The 19,864-nt window shown below is 47.2% G+C and overlaps 1 protein-coding gene across 1 annotated transcript in view; it reads right to left on the reverse strand.

Moving 5' to 3' along the window:
- Nucleotides 1-19,864, reverse strand: part of HMMR (hyaluronan mediated motility receptor) — a 58,891-nt gene that overhangs the window by 18,225 nt on the left and 20,802 nt on the right. Inside the window, exons 7-12 of the mRNA XM_068273031.1 lie at nucleotides 19,622-19,733; nucleotides 18,575-18,640; nucleotides 18,411-18,484; nucleotides 16,845-16,931; nucleotides 12,603-12,700; nucleotides 10,123-10,209 (exon numbers count right to left, since the gene is read on the reverse strand). Coding sequence (XP_068129132.1) covers nucleotides 10,123-10,209; nucleotides 12,603-12,700; nucleotides 16,845-16,931; nucleotides 18,411-18,484; nucleotides 18,575-18,640; nucleotides 19,622-19,733 — 524 coding nt within the window. The remainder of the gene's footprint in view (nucleotides 1-10,122; nucleotides 10,210-12,602; nucleotides 12,701-16,844; nucleotides 16,932-18,410; nucleotides 18,485-18,574; nucleotides 18,641-19,621; nucleotides 19,734-19,864) is intronic.

Below are 19,864 nucleotides of genomic sequence, written 5' to 3' on the forward strand. Positions count from 1 at the left end.
GCTTCAAGACCACCTCCAGACGAAAAATAAAAAAGGTCTTAATAGCAATACATATATTTTTTTCAAAAGAGAGGGGTACAGATTCCAGGAGCAGCTCACCATCACTTTAAAAATACCATTTAATCCAACATCGTTAAAAAATGAAACAGCTGTACACACTGTTAAAAGTTATACTTATCAGACACATCAGTGAATATAGAGGTGCAGAGGATGAGTCGACGGCCGTTTCGCCCCCACTTAGGGCTTTCTCGAGACCGAACGGTCTCGAGAAAGCCCTAAGTGGGGGCGAAACGGCCGTCGACTCATCCTCTGCACCTCTATATTCACTGATGTGTCTGATAAGTATAACTTTTAACAGTGTGTACAGCTGTTTCATTTTTTAACGATGTTGGATTAAATGGTATTTTTAAAGTGATGGTGAGCTGCTCCTGGAATCTGTACCCCTCTCTTTTGAAAAAAATGAATAACCTATGCAATCATATCTGGTTGATGCACCACCAGCGTTGAAGTTGTTATAGTGGATTTCATCGGGTGCACTCGCCACGTATTGTCTTTATCCAAAGAAGTAGCAATACATATATGCAGTCTATGCACTGTGTGTACAGATGAACATATAAAGTTTCCATCTGGTACATCGAAGTGAATAGAACAGACTCACATCTACTGTATGTCTGTAGTAGAGTTGGGCAGAACGGTTCGCCGGCGAACGTGGTTCGCGCGAACTTAGGTGGTTCGCGTGCGGGTGCCGCACGCGAACGTTTTGCGGAAGTTCGGTTCACCCCATAATGCACCTGAGGGTCAACTTTGACCCTCTACATCACAGTCAGCAGGCCCAGTGTAGCCAATTAGGCTACACTAGCCCCTGGAGCCCCACCCCCCCTTATATAAGGCAGGCAGCGGCGGCCATTACGGCCACTCGTGTGCCTGCATTAGAGAGAGTAGGGCGAGCTGCTGTCTGTCTCTAGGGAAAGATTAGTTAGGCTTAGCTTTTCCTGGCTGCATACCTGTTCTGTTCAGTGAGCCCTCAGCCCACTGCATACCTGTTCAGTGATCCTGCCACTGCATACCTGTTCAGTGATCCTGCCACTGCATACCTGTTCAGTGATCCTGCCACTGCATACCTGTTCAGTGATCCTGCCACTGCATACCTGTTCAGTGATCCTGCCACTGCATACCTGTTCAGTGATCCTGCCACTGCATACCTGTTCAGTGATCCTGCCACTGCATACCTGTTCAGTGATCCTGCCACTGTATACCTGCTCTGTGAACCCGCCACTGTATACCTGTTCTGTTCAGTGGACCCGCCACTGTATACCTGTTCTGTGAACCCGCCACTGTATACCTGTTCTGTTCAGTGGACCCGCCACTGTATACCTGTTCTGTGAACCCGCCACTGTATACCTGTTCTGTTCAGTGGACCCGCCACTGTATACCTGTTTAGTGAACACGCCACTGCATACCTGTTCTGTGAACCCGCCACTGTATACCTGTTCTGTTCAGTGGACCCGCCACTGTATACCTGTTCTGTTCAGTGGACCCGCCACTGTATACCTGTTCTGTGAACCCGCCACTGTATACCTGTTCTGTGAACCCGCCACTGCATACCTGTTCTGTGAACCCGCCACTGCATACCTGTTCTGTGGACCCGCCACTGCATACCTGTTCTGTGGACCCGCCACTGCATACCTGTTCTGTTCAGTGGACCCGCCACTGTATACCTGTTCAGTGAACCCGCCACTGTATACCTGTTCAGTGAACCCGCCACTGCATACCTGTTCAGTGAACCCGCCACTGCATACCTGTTCAGTGAACCCGCCACTGCATACCTGTTCAGTGAACCCGCCACTGCATACCTGTTCTGTTCAGTGGACCCGCCACTGTATACCTGTTTAGTGAACACGCCACTGCATACCTGTTGTGTTCAGTGAACCTGCCACTGCATACCTGTTCTGTGAACCCGCCACTGTATACCTGTTCAGTGGACCCGCCACTGTATACCTGTTCAGTGAACCCACCACTGCATACCTGTTCTGTGAACCCGCCACTGCATACCTGTTCTGTGAACCCGCCACTGCATACCTGTTCTGTTCAGTGAACCTGCCACTGTATACCTGTACTGTTCAGTGAACCCACCACATCAGTGCGCATACCTGTGCAGTTAAGTGAACCCACCTACCTACGTGAGTGCACGCAGTGTGATATACCACTCCGTGCATACCCGATATGGACAAAACAGGTAGAGGAAGAGGTAGTGCCAGAGGCAGAGGAAGGCCACCCGGCAGGTCTGCGCGAGGTCGTGTAAATGTAATTTCGTGTGGACCTGGCCCACAGTACAGTGCTCGGAAGAAGGCACGTCCCATCACCTCCCAAGATTGTCAGGACGTGGTTGAGTATTTAGCGACACAGAACACCTCATCTTGCTCAGCCACCAGCGCTACTACTAGCACCACTTCCGCTGCATTTGACACTTCGCAAGAATTATTTAGTGGTGGTGAAATCACTGATGCACAGCCATTGTTACAGCCAGATGAATTTTCGCCAGCTCATATGTCTGCGTTACGCGGCAACACTATGGATGTAACGTGTAAGGAGGATGAAGGACCTACACGTTTGGATTTTTCTGAGGCAAGCGAAGCTGGGCAGGATGATTACGATGATGACGATGATAGGGATCCTCTGTATGTTCCCAATAGAGGAGATGAAGAGGGGGACAGTTCAGAGGGGGAGTCAGAGAGTAGTAGGAGGAGAGAAGTTGCTGAAAGAAGCTGGGGCAGCTCTTGATCAGAAACAGCTGGTGGCAGTGTCCGGCACCATGTATCGCCACCTATGTACAGCCAGCCAACTTGCCCTTCAGCATCAGCTGCTGAGGTCCCCATAGTGCCCACATCCCTGGGTGGCTCAGCGGTGTGGAAATTTTTTTATGTGTGTGCCTCAGATCGGACCAAAGCCATCTGTTCGCTCTGCCAACAAAAATTGAGCCGTGGAAAGGCCAACACTCACGTAGGGACAAGTGCCTTATGAAGGCACCTGGAGAAAAGGCACAAACAGCAATGGGATGGCCACCTGAGCAAAAGCAGCAGCAGCACACAAAAGAAAAGTCACCCTCCTTCTCCTCTTCCTCCTTCAGGTGCATCATCTGCTTATGCCGCTTTCTCCCTTGCACCTTTACAGGCACCCTCCTCCACTCCGCCTCTGCCCTTGAGCGGTTCCTGCTCCTCTGCCCACAGCAGCAGTCAGGTGTCCGTGAAGGAAATGTTTGAGCGGAAGAAGCCACTTTTGGCCAGTCACCCCCTTGCCCGGCGTCTGACAGCTGGCGTGGCGGAACTGTTAGCTCGCCAGCTGTTACCATACCGGCTGGTGGACTCTGAGGCCTTCCGTAAATTTGTGGCCATCGGAACACTGCAGTGGAAGATGCCAGGCCGCACTTATTTTTCGAGAAAGGCCATACCCCAACTGCACCGTGAAGTTGAGAGGCAAGTGGTGTCATCTCTTGCGAAGAGCGTTGGGTCAAGGGTACACCTGACCACGGATGCCTGGTCTGCCAAGCACGGGCAGGGCCGCTACATTACCTACACAGCCCATTGGGTGAACCTGGTGGTGAACCATGGCAAGCAGGGCGCAGCGGACCAAATTGTGACACCTCCACGGCTTGCAGGCAGGCCTCCTGCTACCTCCTCTCCTCCTGCTACATGCTCTTCGCTTTCCTCCTCCTCCTTGGCTGAGTGGCAGTTCTCCTCTCCAGCTACACAGCCCCAGCTCCGCAGGACCTATGCTGCATGCCAGGTACGACGGTGTCACGCCATCTTAGACATGGCTTGTCTCAAAGCGGAGAGTTACACTGGAGCAGCTATCCTGGCTGCTCTTAAGAAACAGGTGGATGAGTGGCTGACCCCACACCACCTGGAGATAGGCAACGTGGTGTGCGACAACGGCAGCAATCTGCTTGCCGCTTTGCATATGGGGAAGCTGACACACATACCCTGCATGGCACATGTCATGAATCTAGTGGTTCAAAGATTTGTGGCAAAGTACCCTGGCTTAGCGGATGTCCTGAAGCAGGCCAGGAAGTTCTGTGGGCATTTGAGGCGGTCTTACACAGCCATGGCACGATTTGCAGAAATTCAGCGGAAAAACAACATGCCGGTGAGACTCCTCATTTGCGATAGCCCCACTCGCTGGAATTCGACCCTGCTCATGTTCTCCCGCCTGCTAGAACAGAAGAAAGCCGTCACCCAGTACCTCTACAACTGGAGTAGAACGAAACAGTCTGGGAAGATGGGGATGTTCTGGTCCGACAACTGGACACTGATGAAAAATGCATGCAGGCTCATGCGGCCGTTTGAGGAGGTGACCAACCTGGTGAGCCGCAGTGAGGGCACCATCAGCGACTTAATTCCCTACGCTTACTTCTTGGAGCGTGCTGTGCGTAGAGTGGCGGATGAAGCTGCGAATGAGCGTGACCAGGAACCATTACGTCAGGAACAGGCATGGGACCAATTTTCATCAGACCCAGCTGTTTCCTCAACACCTGCGGCAGCACAGAGGGGGGAGGAGGAGGAAGAAGAGAGGTCGTGTGCAGAAGACGAGTCAGACTCAGAGGATGATGAGCAAGGTGTTTCTTTGGGGGGGGGGGGAGGAGGAGGAGGAGGAGGGGACGGCGGCAGGAGAACAACCGCAGCAGGCGTCGCAGGGGGCTTGTGCTGCTCAACCTTCCCGTGGTATTGTTCGCGGCTGGGGGGAGGAGGTTGACTTACGTGACGTCACTGAGGAAGAGCAAGAGGAGATGGAGGGTACTGGATCCGACTTTGTGCAGATGTCGTCTTTTATGCTGTCCTGCCTGTTGAGGGACCCCCGTATAAAAAACCTCAAGGGGAATGAGCTGTACTGGGTGGCCACACTACTAGACCCTCGGTACAGGCACAAAGTGGCGGACCTGTTACCAACTCACCGGAAGGTGGAAAGGATGCAGCACATGCAGAACCAGCTGTCAACTATGCTTTACAATGCCTTTAAGGGTGATGTGACAGCACAACGCCAGCAAGGTACCACTGCCACTAATCCTCCTCCCGTGTCCACGCAGTCAAAGACAGGACGCTCCAGCGATCTCATGGTGATGTCGGACATGCGGACGTTCTTTAGTCCAACGCCTCGCCGTAGCCCTTCCGGATCCACCTTCCACCAACGCCTCGACCGGCAGGTAGCCGACTACCTGGCCTTAAGTGTGGATGTAGACACTGCTGTGAACAGCGATGAGGAACCCTTGAACTACTGGGTGCGCAGGCTTGACCTGTGGCCAGAGCTGTCCCAATTTGCCATCCAACTTCTCTCCTGCCCTGCCGCAAGCGTCCTCTCAGAAAGGACCTTCAGCGCAGCTGGAGGCATTGTCACAGAGAAGAGAAGTCGCCTAAGTCACAAAAGTGTTAAGTACCTCACCTTTATCAAAATGAATGAGGCATGGATCCCGGAGGGCTGCTGCCCGCCCCAAGACTAAGTCAGTCCCCGCACACACAGCATCTCTGCCTGCACGCCGTGTGACTGGCTGCCTGGCCTGCCCCAAGAAGACTAAGTCGCTCCCAGTCCCTCCACACAGCATGTCTGCCTGCAGGCCGCTTCACTACCTTCTCCGCCACCACCAACAGGGTCCGGGACTCCAGGCGGATTGCTGAATTTTTTAGGCCGCTGCTAGCAGCGGCCGCTGTAATAATTTTTCGGGTGCGTGTACATGACTGCCTAATTTTTCTGGCTGCACTGCGGGCAGCTGCAACAACAAAAGAAAAGGCATGTACATGCGCCCATTCCCCTTCGTGATCATTACCTTGCCGTGGTGAAGGGGCTTGCGTATCACAATGAAGCAATGACCGGCGCCTAGATGAGTGTCTCGGGGGGCACACAAAAGATAATAAGGTCGTTGCTTCATTGTGGTCAGACCAAATTTGATCACCTGGACAGTCACTGTTCTGTCATTCAGCTACATCAGCCAGGCCGACCATATGGGCTGTAAAGCCACCAAAACCTGCACTCTCGCCATGGTGCGCACCAGTCCAGCACGGCCGTCACTACACAAACAGCTGTTTGCGGTGCGTTACACGGTGAGTTTGGTGTGTCAGTGTGAAGCAGTACCTTAATTACACTACCTGATTGATGTATACACATGCAAGATGTTTTAAAGCACTTTAGGCCTGTCATTTAGCATTCAATGTGATTTCTGCCCTTAAAACGCTGCTTTGCGTCAAATCCAGATTTTTCCCGGGGACTTTTGGCATCTATCCCACTCCGCCATGCCCCCCTCCAGGTGTTAGACCCCTTGAAACATCTTTTCCATCACTTTTGTGGCCAGCATAATTTTTTTTTTCAAAGTTCGCATCCCCATTGAAGTCTATTGCGGTTCGCGAACTTTAACGCGAACTGAACCTTCCGTGAAAGTTCGCGAACCTAAAATCGGAGGTTCGGCCCAACTGTAGTCTGTAGTAGTACTTCCTTATTTCTAAAGTACTCCCTCAGTAGGTGTCCTCCCCTCCAGCCTGGTTCATTCCTCTGCCCCTCCCTCCCCTGCCTGACAGAATCAAATGACTTCTCTTTTCACAGTGTGTAGGAGAAAGACGATGCAGGAGAAAGACGATGCAGGAGAAAGACGATGCAGGAGAAAGACGATGCAGGAGAAAGACGATGCAGGAGAAAGACGATGCAGGAGAAAGACGATGCAGGAGAAAGACGATGCAGGAGAAAGACGATGCAGGAGAACTGCTGTAGCCTGTCTTTTTGCTATAATTCTCATTTCAGATGTCTGCCTGCCTAGATTAGATCACATGAACATGAGGGGTGGAGTTATGACATCAGTCCCCTAGTATCCTTTGCACCTATGGTTTGGAAAGAAAAATAAATGCCATCACATTTTATATAGCCTGGCAACTTATTAGGTTTAATCCTGGCAACTTATTAGGTTTAAAGAGTAACTGTTGGGCATCAAATCAAAAATCAATTCTTTATTTTTAGTAAACAAGTAATAAGGATGCTAACCAGGCAATCCAAGTTAAAATCACTTATTACTTTTCTTGTTGATAAATCATCATTCCCCAGTTTACCTGACTTCTTTTGTGTACCAAATTTTCTGTGCACCAAATAAGTTGCAGGGCATGCTGGGTTGTCTTTTTTTTGCTTCTCTACTTCCCCTCAGACTTGAAGAGAATCTGTAACGATAAAACGTCCCCTGGGGGGTACTCACCTCGGATGGGGGAAGCCTCAGGATCCTAATGAGGCTTCCCACGCCGTCTGCCGTCCCTCGGGGGTCTCGTTGTAGCCCTCCGTACAGCGGTGACGTAATATTTACCTTCCTGGCTCCTGCGCAGGCGCTCTGGCGGCTGTCGGCTCCGAAGGAGGCGGAAATACCTGATCGCCGTCGGGTCCGCTCTACTGCGCAGGCGCAAGTCTCCGGCGCCTGCGCAGTAGAGCGGACCCGACTGAGATCGGGTATTTCCGCCTCCTTCGGAGCGAAAGCAGCCACAGCGCCCCCGCTGGAGCCTGCAAAGATAAATATTGAATTGAACAGTCGGGCCTGTCGCCGGCTGTTCGGAGGGCTGCAGCGAGACCTCCGTGGGACAGAGGACGGCGTGGGAAGCCTCATTAGGATCCTGAGGCTTCCCCCACCCGAGGCGAGTACCCCCCAGGGGACGTTTTTGATGTTACAGAGTCTCTTTAAAGGGAAGGTTCAGGGACTGTATAAAAAAAAAAAAATCCAAATCCACTTACCTGGGGCTTCTTCCAGCCCGTGGCAGGCAAGAGGTGCCCTCGGTGCCCCTCCGCAGGCGCCAGGCCGGGCTTCTTCTGCGCTCAAAAGTGCGTGTCACTCGTGCGCCCTGATGTCATCGGACGTCCTCTGGGCTGTACTGCGCATGCTCAGAACTACTGAGCCTGCGCAGTACAGCCCGGAGGACGTCGATGTCAGCGCGCACGAGTGACACGCACTTTGCAGCGCAGAAGAAGCCCGACCTGGCAGCCGGCCTGGCCAGGCTCGCCACCGGAGACCACCGGGAGCGGCACCGAGAGCACCTCCTGCCTGCAGCAGCCTGGAGGAAGCCGCCAGGTAAGTGGATTTGGATTTTTTTTTTTTGTACAGTCCCTGAACCTTCCCTTTAACTAATGCAGCCTGATTGGCTGAAGCCTCTTTCCCTCCTGTTTTCCCCTCCCACACCTCTGTTCCTCTGATTGGCCAAAATTTCTCAGGCTGAAACATTGCACTTTCGATAGTGAAGGGCGGGCAAATCAGGCAGAGGAGACTAAGGGCGGATATTACATCACGACTGGCTTCACAATAGCTACAGTAAATATGGAAACTGTCTAGGATTCTCTACTTGTCCTTTTTAAAAATTCACAGGAATCATAACGTGAACAGTGCAACACCTGTTAAGTAGAGCAAGTATTTATCTGCTTATAGATTCGTTTTTTTTTCCTGAGATGGTATGGCTGACAGCCCCTCTTTAAAGCCAACTGTAATTTATAATTTAGGTACTCTTGCAGGAATCAGACGGAGTGTTCATCTTTCCTCAGAATAACCTTCTCTTGAACACATTTATTGGATTTATATAGCAACAAGTTACGCTGCGCTGTACAATAAAGATTACAGACAATCATAACATTGCATACCACCTGTTTTGTCTGGTTGGTCATACTAAGATACACAATAAGATCATACATTGGAATAGTAGTCCAGACCCGGACAAAGCCAATAGGCACAAACTTGACCTGAGGAAGCGGCAGTTGCCGAGAAACGCGTTGTCACAGTGCTTAATAAAGTTTATAAAAATCTTTATACATTACGCCATGTGAGTTTCTTTTTCATTTAAAATTTTAATTTGGCCTTTTTCTAATTGGGCGCCTCCTACTTCTGTTTTATCCTGAAATACCCTACACCTCTAGGGCTAGTACCACATAATTCTATTGTGAGATACAAATTTTTTGGGGAGCAGCGACCAGACTTCTACACCCAAAAGGCCGAGTGGGGACGGTACTTCTCCACATGCTTATATGAGTGGTTGCATCTGGTGGCAACCCCCTTGTGAGTATATTTCTATATAAACCTTTACTCATGCATTACAACTAGACGACCTCACCACCAGATTGGGCTCCCTGTGTCCCCATGTTTTTTTTCTGTTTTTACCACTGCAAAATCAAGTATGATACACAAGGAAAGAGCACCCTGCTAAAGGCTTCCAATCTAGAGGGAGGGGGTGGTTACACGAAAGGAAGGAAAGTGAAACAGGCCAATCCCATCGTACTATGCCAAAGTTGCCATACATGTCTCATCCACTAGAGACTCCTGTGAGCACAGTAAGCATGTGTGTGTGTGTGTGTGTGTGTGTGTGTGTGTGTGTGTGTGTGTGTGTGTGTGTATATATATATATATATATATATATCTTGTCACTAACTGTCCCTCAAAGGAGCTCACAATCTAATCCCTACCATTGCCATGTGTCTATATTATGTAGTGTAAGTACTGTAGTCTAGGGCCAATTTTAGGGGGAGCCAATTAACTTATCCGTATGTTTTTGGAATGTAGGAGGAAACCGGAGTACCCGGAGGAAACCCACGCAGACACGGAGAGAACATACAAACTCTTTGCAGATAGTGCCCTGGCTGGGATTCGAACCAGGGACCCAGCGCTGCAAGGCGAGAGAGCTAACCACTACACCACCGTGCTGCCCACTTTTATAGCATTTTCCTGAAATAAAAGTGAAGGTTTTAAACTTGAAATATAGCAGCCAAGGGGATTCCATTTTTAGCGCTCCCAAAATTAGATCAGGACTTTCAGCTATAAAGGGAACCCAAAGCGATAGGGTTTTGGAGGCTGCCAGATTTATTTCCTTGTAAACAATGCCAGTTGCCTGGCAGCCATGTTAATCTTCTGCCATAAGCAGAGTCAAAACCCTGGAACAGGCAGTAAAACTGGAGTCAGCTGAGTCAGAGAACCTGATATGCTGCATGCTTGTTTAGGGTCTACAGCTAAAAAGTATTAAAAACAAGATCAGGAGGACTCCCGGGCAACTGGTATGGTTTAGAATACAGTAAATATGGCAGCCTCCATTTCCCTATGACCGCTGGTTCCCTTTAAGACACATCAGTAGTTACCTCATTTGTTGTAGGGATACAGTCAGCTTCTTCTCAGTTTCTTTCTTCTCCTCCAACAGCCGGCACTTTTCCTCATTGGTTGCAGCCCTGACAAGATAACAGTATTACAGCTTCATACAAATCCAGGCCCTTTTCATTGGAAATAGATTACAAGTTATGAAAGGCCAACAGAGGCAACATTTTGTGAAGTGAACCATAAATTAGATGTATTCATTTTCACCACAAGTCTGATTGTAAAGGAGATTCATAAAGTAATACCTCAGAGCATGGAGTTTCAAAATTAAAAGGACCACTAAAGCGAAACATGCAAGCAGTTAAAATCTGTATCCAATGATGTCAGACACACCTGGCTCCACCCTACACGTTTCATCTGTGCAGACTCATCAGGTGCTGCCCCTGATGAGTCCACATGGATAAAACCGCGTAGGGCGGAGCCAGGTGCATCTGACATCATTGGATTCGGATTTTGAATGCTGCCCCGGTTTGGATACTAGAAAGACGAGCGGATGCGCCGGAATGGAGACAGGATCCTGCAGCCACATTGAGGGTGACACTGCTGGGCTGTCAGCCCAATAGGCTGTTACTACATCTGATTACGTGAGTGCGCAACATAGCGCAGGGCATTGTCACAATTTTTAACGGTTTTACGCTATGATTGTTTTTATCATGTATTTTTTATGAGGATACTGGATTAAAGGGAAGCAGAGACTAAGCACCCTCATGTATTTATATATATATACACACACACACACACACATTAGAGAAAACACCTACCTTGCTTTCTATTTCATTCTTCACTGCACAGCTTGTTTATTATCAGACCTGATAAAATCCCCAACTGAGCATTCAGTCTGGCTTTGCTCAGGAATATTTATAGCTCAGTCTGTGTTCTCATGTCTTTTCAAGTCCAAGCCTGCCCCCTGCTGGCTCTGCTCAGGAATTATAGCTGAGTCATTGTAGCAAAGCCAGACTGAATGTTCAGACAGGGATTTTATCAGGTCTGATAAGAAACAAGCTGTGCAGTGCAGAATGAAACAGAAAGCATGGTAGGCGTTTCCTCTAATGTTCCCACTGATCTATATGGTAAAATACATGAGGGTGTTTTGTCTCTGGTTCACTTTAAATATTTGAACTGCCTGCTGTTGAAAAGCAGTTGGCTAATTTATTGATAAGGTAGACCCACCTGGATCTGAGGTGGATGATATCTGGTGAACTGATATTTTAAAGGGGACGTGTCTGTCTGTGCAGAGTGAAGCATGGGGGAAGTGCTTAGCACTCTGGTTGTTTGCTTCAATCATTTCAATCCAACAGTAATGCACTATGTTGAGCTCTTATGGAGAGGAGCGCTGTCATATATTAATATTGATATATATGGACTTTGTGATAGCGAAGACTAAATTATTCTACCACTTTTAAGTAATTAAGCAAATTGATATGCACGAGTGGGTGCAGTTAGTATACATATCTAAGTAGGGAAGCTCCCTGGTATTTTACTATTTTTGGCAGTTCAACTGCCATTCAGGAAATGCTTTTAAAAAAAAACAAAACAAAGAAAAAGCCTGAGAATCCCCCATGAGGAGAAAGACTGGTCCAAAACCTGTTGGTTTGGTCAGATTTTTAAGTACAGCTGAATTTTTTTTTTTTTTTAAATATAAAACCATTTTAGTACGGTTTTATTTGTGGTACTGTGACACATCACACCACCACCCTCCCCCTCCAGAGCCCCTCCTCCCTGTCAATTATGTGTAGGGAGGAAGTGTCAGATCTTAATCCTCTCTGCCCATTCTTCGTTCTGCCCCCTCCACTCGCCGCTTATAGTTCCAGATATGCGTTACAGCACAGTGCGCATGAGGGCTGCGCTGTGTGTTGGCCTTTTGGTAATTGAGGTTGGATAGATCATGTACTAATAGCTGTATTATTACACTATTCTTCGACCTCAAGCCCACACACAGCGCAGCTTCCCAGCACGCTGTAACGTATCTGGAGCTAAAGCGGCAAATGGAGGGGGCTGAACTAAGCACAGGCAGAGAATGGGAAGAACTGTCACCTCCTACCTGCCCATAATCAACATTCTACTCAGTCGGATATTACAGCTGAGCAGAGAGGTGACAACGGGGAGTGTTGGGGGGGGGGGGGATGATGCTGTGACAGGATTCTTAACTTTTACAGTGGGGGGGGGGGGGGGGGGGGGGGAGGGAACAAAAATTAAAGGATCGCTCCAGTTCAGTGTAGGATTAGGACTATACAGGTAGGACTATGCAGGTACCCTTCCCTTCAAAGCAGGGCTAATTTGCAAGTCCATGTTTTGCCAGGGTAGAAGTAGCATGATGGCAACGTCTGCGGAAAGCTTGCATGGTAGATGGTGAATATTTGCAATGAAAATGCAAGTGCAGTTCACATAGGTGAAAGAAGATTTTTCACAATTAAACAGGAGTTTCATTTCAAAAAGGGAAGAAATCACATTGACTTATAAGACTTACAGCTGTCCCTCGAGTAAAGAAACACTTTGCAGTGCTGCTCCCAGCTTATTCTGGGCCTCAAGAAGCTTAGACTCCACTTCTTCCAGTCTAGCAATTGCCTGAAAAGAAAATACAGCGATAAAATGAGATCATGTCTCATGTGCAACAATGCATCACACATTGAAGCTACAGCATTCTTTATGGGAAAGACAGCAGAAACTACTGATTCTACATCAAGCCTTGCAAAGACAACTTTTGCATAGGATGGCAACATGCTCCCTCTCCTAGAAAACTCAAGCAGACGGTCACGCGGTGTACGATGCATAGGATTCTAGAAGAACTTTGCGTTTATAGAGTGTGTGGGTTCCAAGGCAATAATGTGTAAAGCCAAGTTGCTCTCAGAGCCCTTTTCCACCGGCAAGCGCGCGATCGCAAGTGCAAACCACCTATGCAAGCTGTTTTTTCAATAGCGTATAGCCGTCGGGAATGTAACACGATCGAGACGAGAATTTCACCGGCCGGCGATCGCAAATCGGCAAAATCCGAGCAGCATTAGTAGAAAATCAGCACTACCATTTACAGGTTATCGCAGTGCTCTAGCGATCAGTACAAATGCTGCCATCAGCTTTTTGAAGTGGTTTGCAGCCACTGGAAAAGGGCCCTCACAGAAAGGCTTAGCGTGCGCACACACACACCATATTAATTGGTCAATTTTAGCACTTCCCTGTAATATGAGGCCAACAGGTTTTGAATACTATGAACAGATTGTGTATGTAAGCTCTTATACTACATGAAAGCGGTAAAATTGGCCAATCAAAACTAGTTGTATGTACACACCTTTAAACTTTGGGTCATGTGACTACACCATCCAGGCTGGACAGTCAGGGATTCTGAGGGTGCATAGACATACAATTTTTATTGGCCAATTTTACTAGTACCATGTAGTATCAGAGCTCACCTACACTATCTGCTCCCCTCCGTAAACGAGCGTGGTTGTATTGCGCCTGTGTACGTATGGCCACACCTGCACAGTAGAAAGAAGCTGCTCGTGGAGGACTTCTTGCACAGGTGGGGCCATACTCTGCCAGGAACTGTACTGGCCAAATGTGTACCCACAGGCTATATTACCCATCCCACCAAGAGCCATTTTCACCCCTTTCAGCGCTCTTCACATTCATTTGGCCATAACTTTATCACTGCTTATCACACCTAAATGAATTCTACCTTGTATTTTAAGCTACGAATTAGGATTTTTGTGTGTGTGTGTGGGGGGGGGGGGGATACTTGTTAATTCACTCCACTATAGTTTTTAAAACAATGCTACTGTAGAGAACTCACATGTGCCCATTTGTCCTGGCTATCACAGCTTTTAAATTATGTTCCTAGTACAATGTGTCGCGACAATGGTGTTTTTGTTTTCTCAGGAAAACAAAAAGGTTTGCCTTCTTAAAACAGAAAGAATTTGCAATAATTCAGGTTGGAGTGAGCTCCGAGATGTCTACCAGTGCATCACTGCTGAATATATGCAAATTGCATTCCAGCGGATCTGGAGGAGTGTTTAGCTTCTAAGGGCAAAAATGGTCAATTTCTGTTTTAAGAAAGCAAACTTGTTTTCCATAGCATTTTAGTAAGGGGGCTTTTAGGACCATTATAGCCCCCTTACACACTCCAATGAGTTCTGGTTTGCCATGAGATTACTGGTTAGTCCGTACCTTTGTTTTCTCACGATACCGTATTACAAGCTTTTATTTGGTAAGATAAAAGTAATATACACTCATGACATACATTTAAAGAAAAATGCAATTTCTAAAGGAACCTGTATTTTTTTTTTAAATGCACGGTGGCAGCAGAAGCGAGTGACGCATTAAAACTTTTTTGCAATTAGAGGCAAACAGGACATTTTTAAGCGTCCACTTTGCGAAAAGTGGTAAAATGGCATGCAGTATGAATGGGGTAAGGAATGCATGCAAGGATTTCTGCTACAACACAAGTCTTAGTTAAAGAGAAACTTCGGCCTTAACAAACACAGTCACTAAGATACATTAGTTATGTTAATTAAAATAGATAGGTAATATAATCTCTTACCCACCCTGTTTTAATAGAACAGGCAAATGTTTGTGATTTCATGGGGCAGCCATCTTTTTGGTTGATTTTGGTTGAACGGTGGTGACAGTGATCATTAGACAGTTCCTACTGTCCCGTGTCCTGATCACCCCTACCAGCTGCACGCACTACGCAACGAGAACTACATCAGAAATCCCAGCATGCTTTGCACAGCATCAGGGGAAAAATGCCTGGGCAGATTTCTTTGATGTGGCGGAGCTTAGCTTCTGTGCAGCTAAAAATGAGGCTTGGGTAAGAAAAACAAAGTTGATGCTGTGAGACTTAACCACTTCACCCCCCCAGTGCTAAATTTCTCCGTCCCTCTGCGCACCGCTTCACCCCCAGGGACGGAGAAAGGCGCACTTGTTTATTTACTTGCTGGGAGTGGGCGGGGAACTCTCGCGCACACTCCAGCCAGCCCGCACAGCAGGTGACTAATTGGATGTTAGGAACGAGCGTTCCTAAATCCAATTAGCCTCGCCGATTGCGAGTAGAATGAAGACGGCTTTAAACAAAAGCCGTCTTCATTCAAAACAATGTAATGTAAACAAATGTGCAGCGCGCGATCGCGCGCCCCCGCGACCCGCGCGCGCACACACACCCCGGCTCTGCAGTACAATGATTGGTTATGGAGACTCTCCAGTCCCCAATAACCAATCATAGTACATAAATACTACAATGGAGGCAGCGCTGAAAGGTAAAAATAGCGCTGGTGTTTCAGGGGTAAAACCCCTCAGTTGTGAAATGGTTAAACACCAAGCCTTTTCAGTGCTGCTGAGCAGATTTTTTAGATGGGCACAAGATTTGGCCAATAGAGGTCTCTCAGATCAGAGAGGCTGGCTATTGCCTACTGCCTTCCCCCCCTTTTGAGCTACATAGTCTATCATTCTAAATTACGATTGGGTGGCCATGTTCAGACATCAATCTCTGGCTGATTCAAAAAGTGATTGAATCTGCCGGAGGAAAACAGATTAGTGTATGGGTACCTTTATTGTAGACTGAATATTTACTGAAGTCGAGATGTCAATGAAAAGCAAATAAATCCATCTTGCATGCAAATTTAATGCGTCTTGGAACTGGGCATGAGAAATTTGATTGGCATGGATACAATTTGCATTAAAGAGACTAAAAAAAAAAAAAAAAAAAAAAAAAAAAAAAAAAAGGTACTCACCTCGGGAGTGGGAAGCCTCAGGGTCCCAATGGATACTTACCCCGCCCCTTCAGCTGAAGGCAATCCAGCGCTGGCTCCCCCGAAGTCTCTGGCAATCTGTGCTCGACAAGACTGACAAGCTACATTTATATACCTTCCCTGGCTCCAGCGGGGGCGCTGTTGCGGCTCTCAGCATTGAGATAGGGGGAAATAGCTGATCTCCGTCGGGTCCGCTCTACTGCTCAGGCACAGGAGACTTGCGCCTGCGCAGTAGAGCGGCCCAACAGTGATCAGCTATTTCCGCCTATCTCCGAGCGGAGAGCCGATTCTGCGCCTGCGCTGGAGCAGAGAAGGTAAATATTCACATCCCCGCCGTTTTCCCCGCTGCTGTGGGACAGAGGACGACGGGGAAGCCTTGATAGGAGTCGGAGGCTTCCCCCTCCCGGAGTACCCCCGGGGAACTTTTTCTCGTTACAGGTTTTCTTTTAAAATCAACCTGCAGTCTGCAGTTACGGGCATCTCGTTCGCTATATCTATTGGTAAGCAGCTTATTTTGCAAGCTTTGGTTTAGTCGGAGCATCAAGATTACAATAAAGGTGGCCATACACTCGTTAGGTCATCAGATAGATTTTCTGATCTGATGTGTTTAGGCACATTTATTACTAGGAACAGATTTCCAATAGATTTCCATATGAAATCTATTGAAAATCAATCTGATGGCATTTTTTTGCCATCAGACTTCCATTAGGTCCCATGCAAATTGATAAGCAATCTCTTCAGATGGACCTAGATTTTCCATCATATCAGATCGATTGAAATTGGCCACAAATCGATCGCTATGGCATTCAAATTTGCGATCAATCGATTTCGATCGGCCAAAAATCAGGTGCGTGTATGGGCCTCTTAAGAAAAAAAAAAATCTGTCCATCAAAAAAAGTCCAGAGAAAGGAAAATAAAAATAAATAAAGACAATCGTATATAAACTATATAAATAAAGACCATCGTCTTACCTTTCTCTGTTCAGATATCTGAGAGGTTGCGATTTGCAGCTTGCCCTCATATTCATGCTCTTTGTTGGTCAGCTCCAGTCGAAGGTCCTAGAAATATATTGGTTTTCATTACAGCGCTCAACTGCAGATGTAACTATTTGTCATGCCACCTGAGACTACTAAAGAAAGTAACACTCTACACAGCTAGTCTCTAATGCACCTATATATGAACTGCACGCTGAAAAGGAGAGTGAGCTGTAGACAGAGGTGGATTATCTGATCAGTGGAGAGGAGAGGGAGCTGTAGACCAAGTGGTGGAGTATCTGATCAGTGGCATGGAGAGAGAGCTGTAAGGTGCGTACACACGCACTACAGTCTGCTGAAAACCCGCCCAGCGGGAGGTGCCGACAGACCAGTCGTTGGCTGCTGTAGTGCGTGTGTACGCACCTTACAGCTCTCTCCATGCCACTGATCAGATACTCCACCACTTGGTCTACAGCTCCCTCTCCTCTCCACTGATCAGAGAGGTGGAGCATCTGATCAGTGGAGAGGAGAGTGAGCTACAGAGGTGGAGTGACCCATCAGTGGAGAAGCGTGAAGGAAGTATCACACTTGGGTCCTTGAAAAACCGACGCAGCTTTCCAGGGACAATTTGTTTTTAGTGTGCATTAACCATATGTGTCAGAGGACAGCAGCTATTGGCAACTAATCACATGTGTGCGAAATTGTACATGCAGAGAAACTGACTAATGTGAGAAAGCCCTTTCATTAATATGGGTTGTCACTAGGCTTGCTCATGCAGATTAGCCAAGTAGAAATTTAAATTAGCCAGCACTGACTGCGGGAGAGGGGTCTTACTTACCCATGCCGCCGCCTGGATCCAATGCACTCTACATCACTACCATGCTTCCTCCTTACGGGTTAAAAGAGAAAGCGAGCGAGTGCTGTGGAAAACAAGTGGAGTGCACTGGATCCAGACAGCACAGCCAATTTAAATTTCGATTCTGAGTAGCTACTCTGTATGAACAAGTGTAGCTGTCACATCTGGAGTGTTGCAATCTTGGCTCGCTTCCTCCCCCCCCCCCCAAGTCTGATCCCTGCCTGAACGCTGCAGTTAGAGTGGGCAGGGCTGTGGAGTCGATACAAAAATCTTCCGACTCACTCAGACTCCGTTTCTGAAACCACGACTCCAACTCTGGGTACCCAAAATAGCTCCGACTCCTTAGTCGAATACTTAACAGGGCTGTGGATTTTGTACAAAAATCATCCGACTCAGACTCCTCAGTTTATGAAATCAATGACTCTGAGTGTCCAAAATTGCCCCGACTCCACAGCCCTGAGAGTGGGTGTGAATTATCATGAGAAAGGAGGATGAGAGCTGAAGAGTGACTCTGGAATGACTTTGGAAAAAAAAAAAAAAAAAAAAAAAAAAAAAAAAAAAAGAAGGAGGAGACAAAAAAATTTGACAAGAGTAAACCAGAGTAAATGTCTATTTACCATTACTACTACACATACAATTATCTCAGGTTTACTTTCAATTAAAATTTTTCTTTTAAAGCATTTTATAAGATATTGTTATATACGTACCTGCACTTGCTCTTGGGCAATTGACAGATAGTTCTCAAGATTTTTATTCTCTCCTTCCAGCTGATGAATGGTAACTAAAAGCACAAATTTACTGTAAGTATTCAAACAAGTTTTATCATTAAAACCACCTTTATAAAGTAAAGCAGATCCAGGACAGCGCTTACCTTGAGCTTGGTTTAGCTCCTCCTCCAAAACTTCACTGTGAGCAGCTGCTTCTTGATGACTTTGCTCTGGCAAAGGGGGACAATAGGACAGGACCATTAGAACAGTGTAAGGAGGGGGCATGACATTAACCTTACAGGAGCATTTGAGACTATGAGGTAGACAGCTTGGTGTGATATCTTCATCTTAAGTTGTAGTAAAGAAAGCGTCTACTATTGGTCACACACTCACTATCTCCCAGTCTGCAAGAATGCACCAGTAATAAGAAATTTTGTTCAGCCTCCCCTCAGTCTTGCTGCTGTAGCCTCCCTTCCAATCTCTAACTGGGGTCAGTCAGCACCCAGCGCATGTGCTCCAATCGCTTTCATGGATCGTGCAGAGCAGTTGTGGCAAGGCCGATTCATGCGCAGTTCGGAAACCATTATAACTGCACTTGCCTTGGAGACTACATCCTGCCATGTGGGAAAACAGACATGCTGAACAGAGGCTACAGTAGGAAGGCAGAGGGCTGAACACAGTAAGGACCCCGGAAGTGTTAGGAGAGCCTATATCTAACATTGATATATCTTAAAGGGCCCATTCACATTACAAAAGCTTTTTTTAAATGCTAGCCATTTTAAAAGCTCTTGCTAATGCAATGCTATGGGGGATTTTTATAAAATCCCAGCACTCCAGTGAGAACACACACATAGGATAACATTAGCAAGAGCTTTAGCAAGGATAACAAAGCGCTTAAAAAAGCTTTTGTAGCGTGAATTAGCCCTTATTCTTGATTTCACCTCATGTTTACTTTGATTCTTCCCTAAACATACGGGCAAGTTAACCATCTTCCCCTCAGAAATTACCCTTGGATTACAGTATGGACTAGATTGCAACCACCTCTGGGGGACAGTGGGAGACAGACAAGACTATGGGCGCTAAATGTACAACAACATTACCTTCAAAAATTCTCTTTAAGCCATATAGTACAGCCCACCCTCAAAGCACTCATTATTATGCCCCATATTTAACCATTTAGCAGAAATTGGGTTAATAAGATTAACACTTACCTAAAAGAGTGTGCTTCCCCGTAAGAGATTGTAATGCTGCTTTTGAGGTAGCCAAGCTGTTCTGTAGGGTCTGAATCTGTTCTTCAAAGTTTGCTTGCAGACAGATTATTTCCTGCAATTACAATAAAGTGTCCTGAGAACTTCAACCACACAGGTAAGGTTCAAACTCCGCCCTGAAGTCACCAAGACCTCTCCAGCAGAGATATCACAAGTGATCCAAAAACCCTGGACTAGATTTTTTAA

This window comes from Hyperolius riggenbachi, chromosome 3 (genome assembly GCF_040937935.1).
Source record: "Hyperolius riggenbachi isolate aHypRig1 chromosome 3, aHypRig1.pri, whole genome shotgun sequence".
Classification (NCBI taxonomy): domain Eukaryota; kingdom Metazoa; phylum Chordata; class Amphibia; order Anura; family Hyperoliidae; genus Hyperolius; species Hyperolius riggenbachi.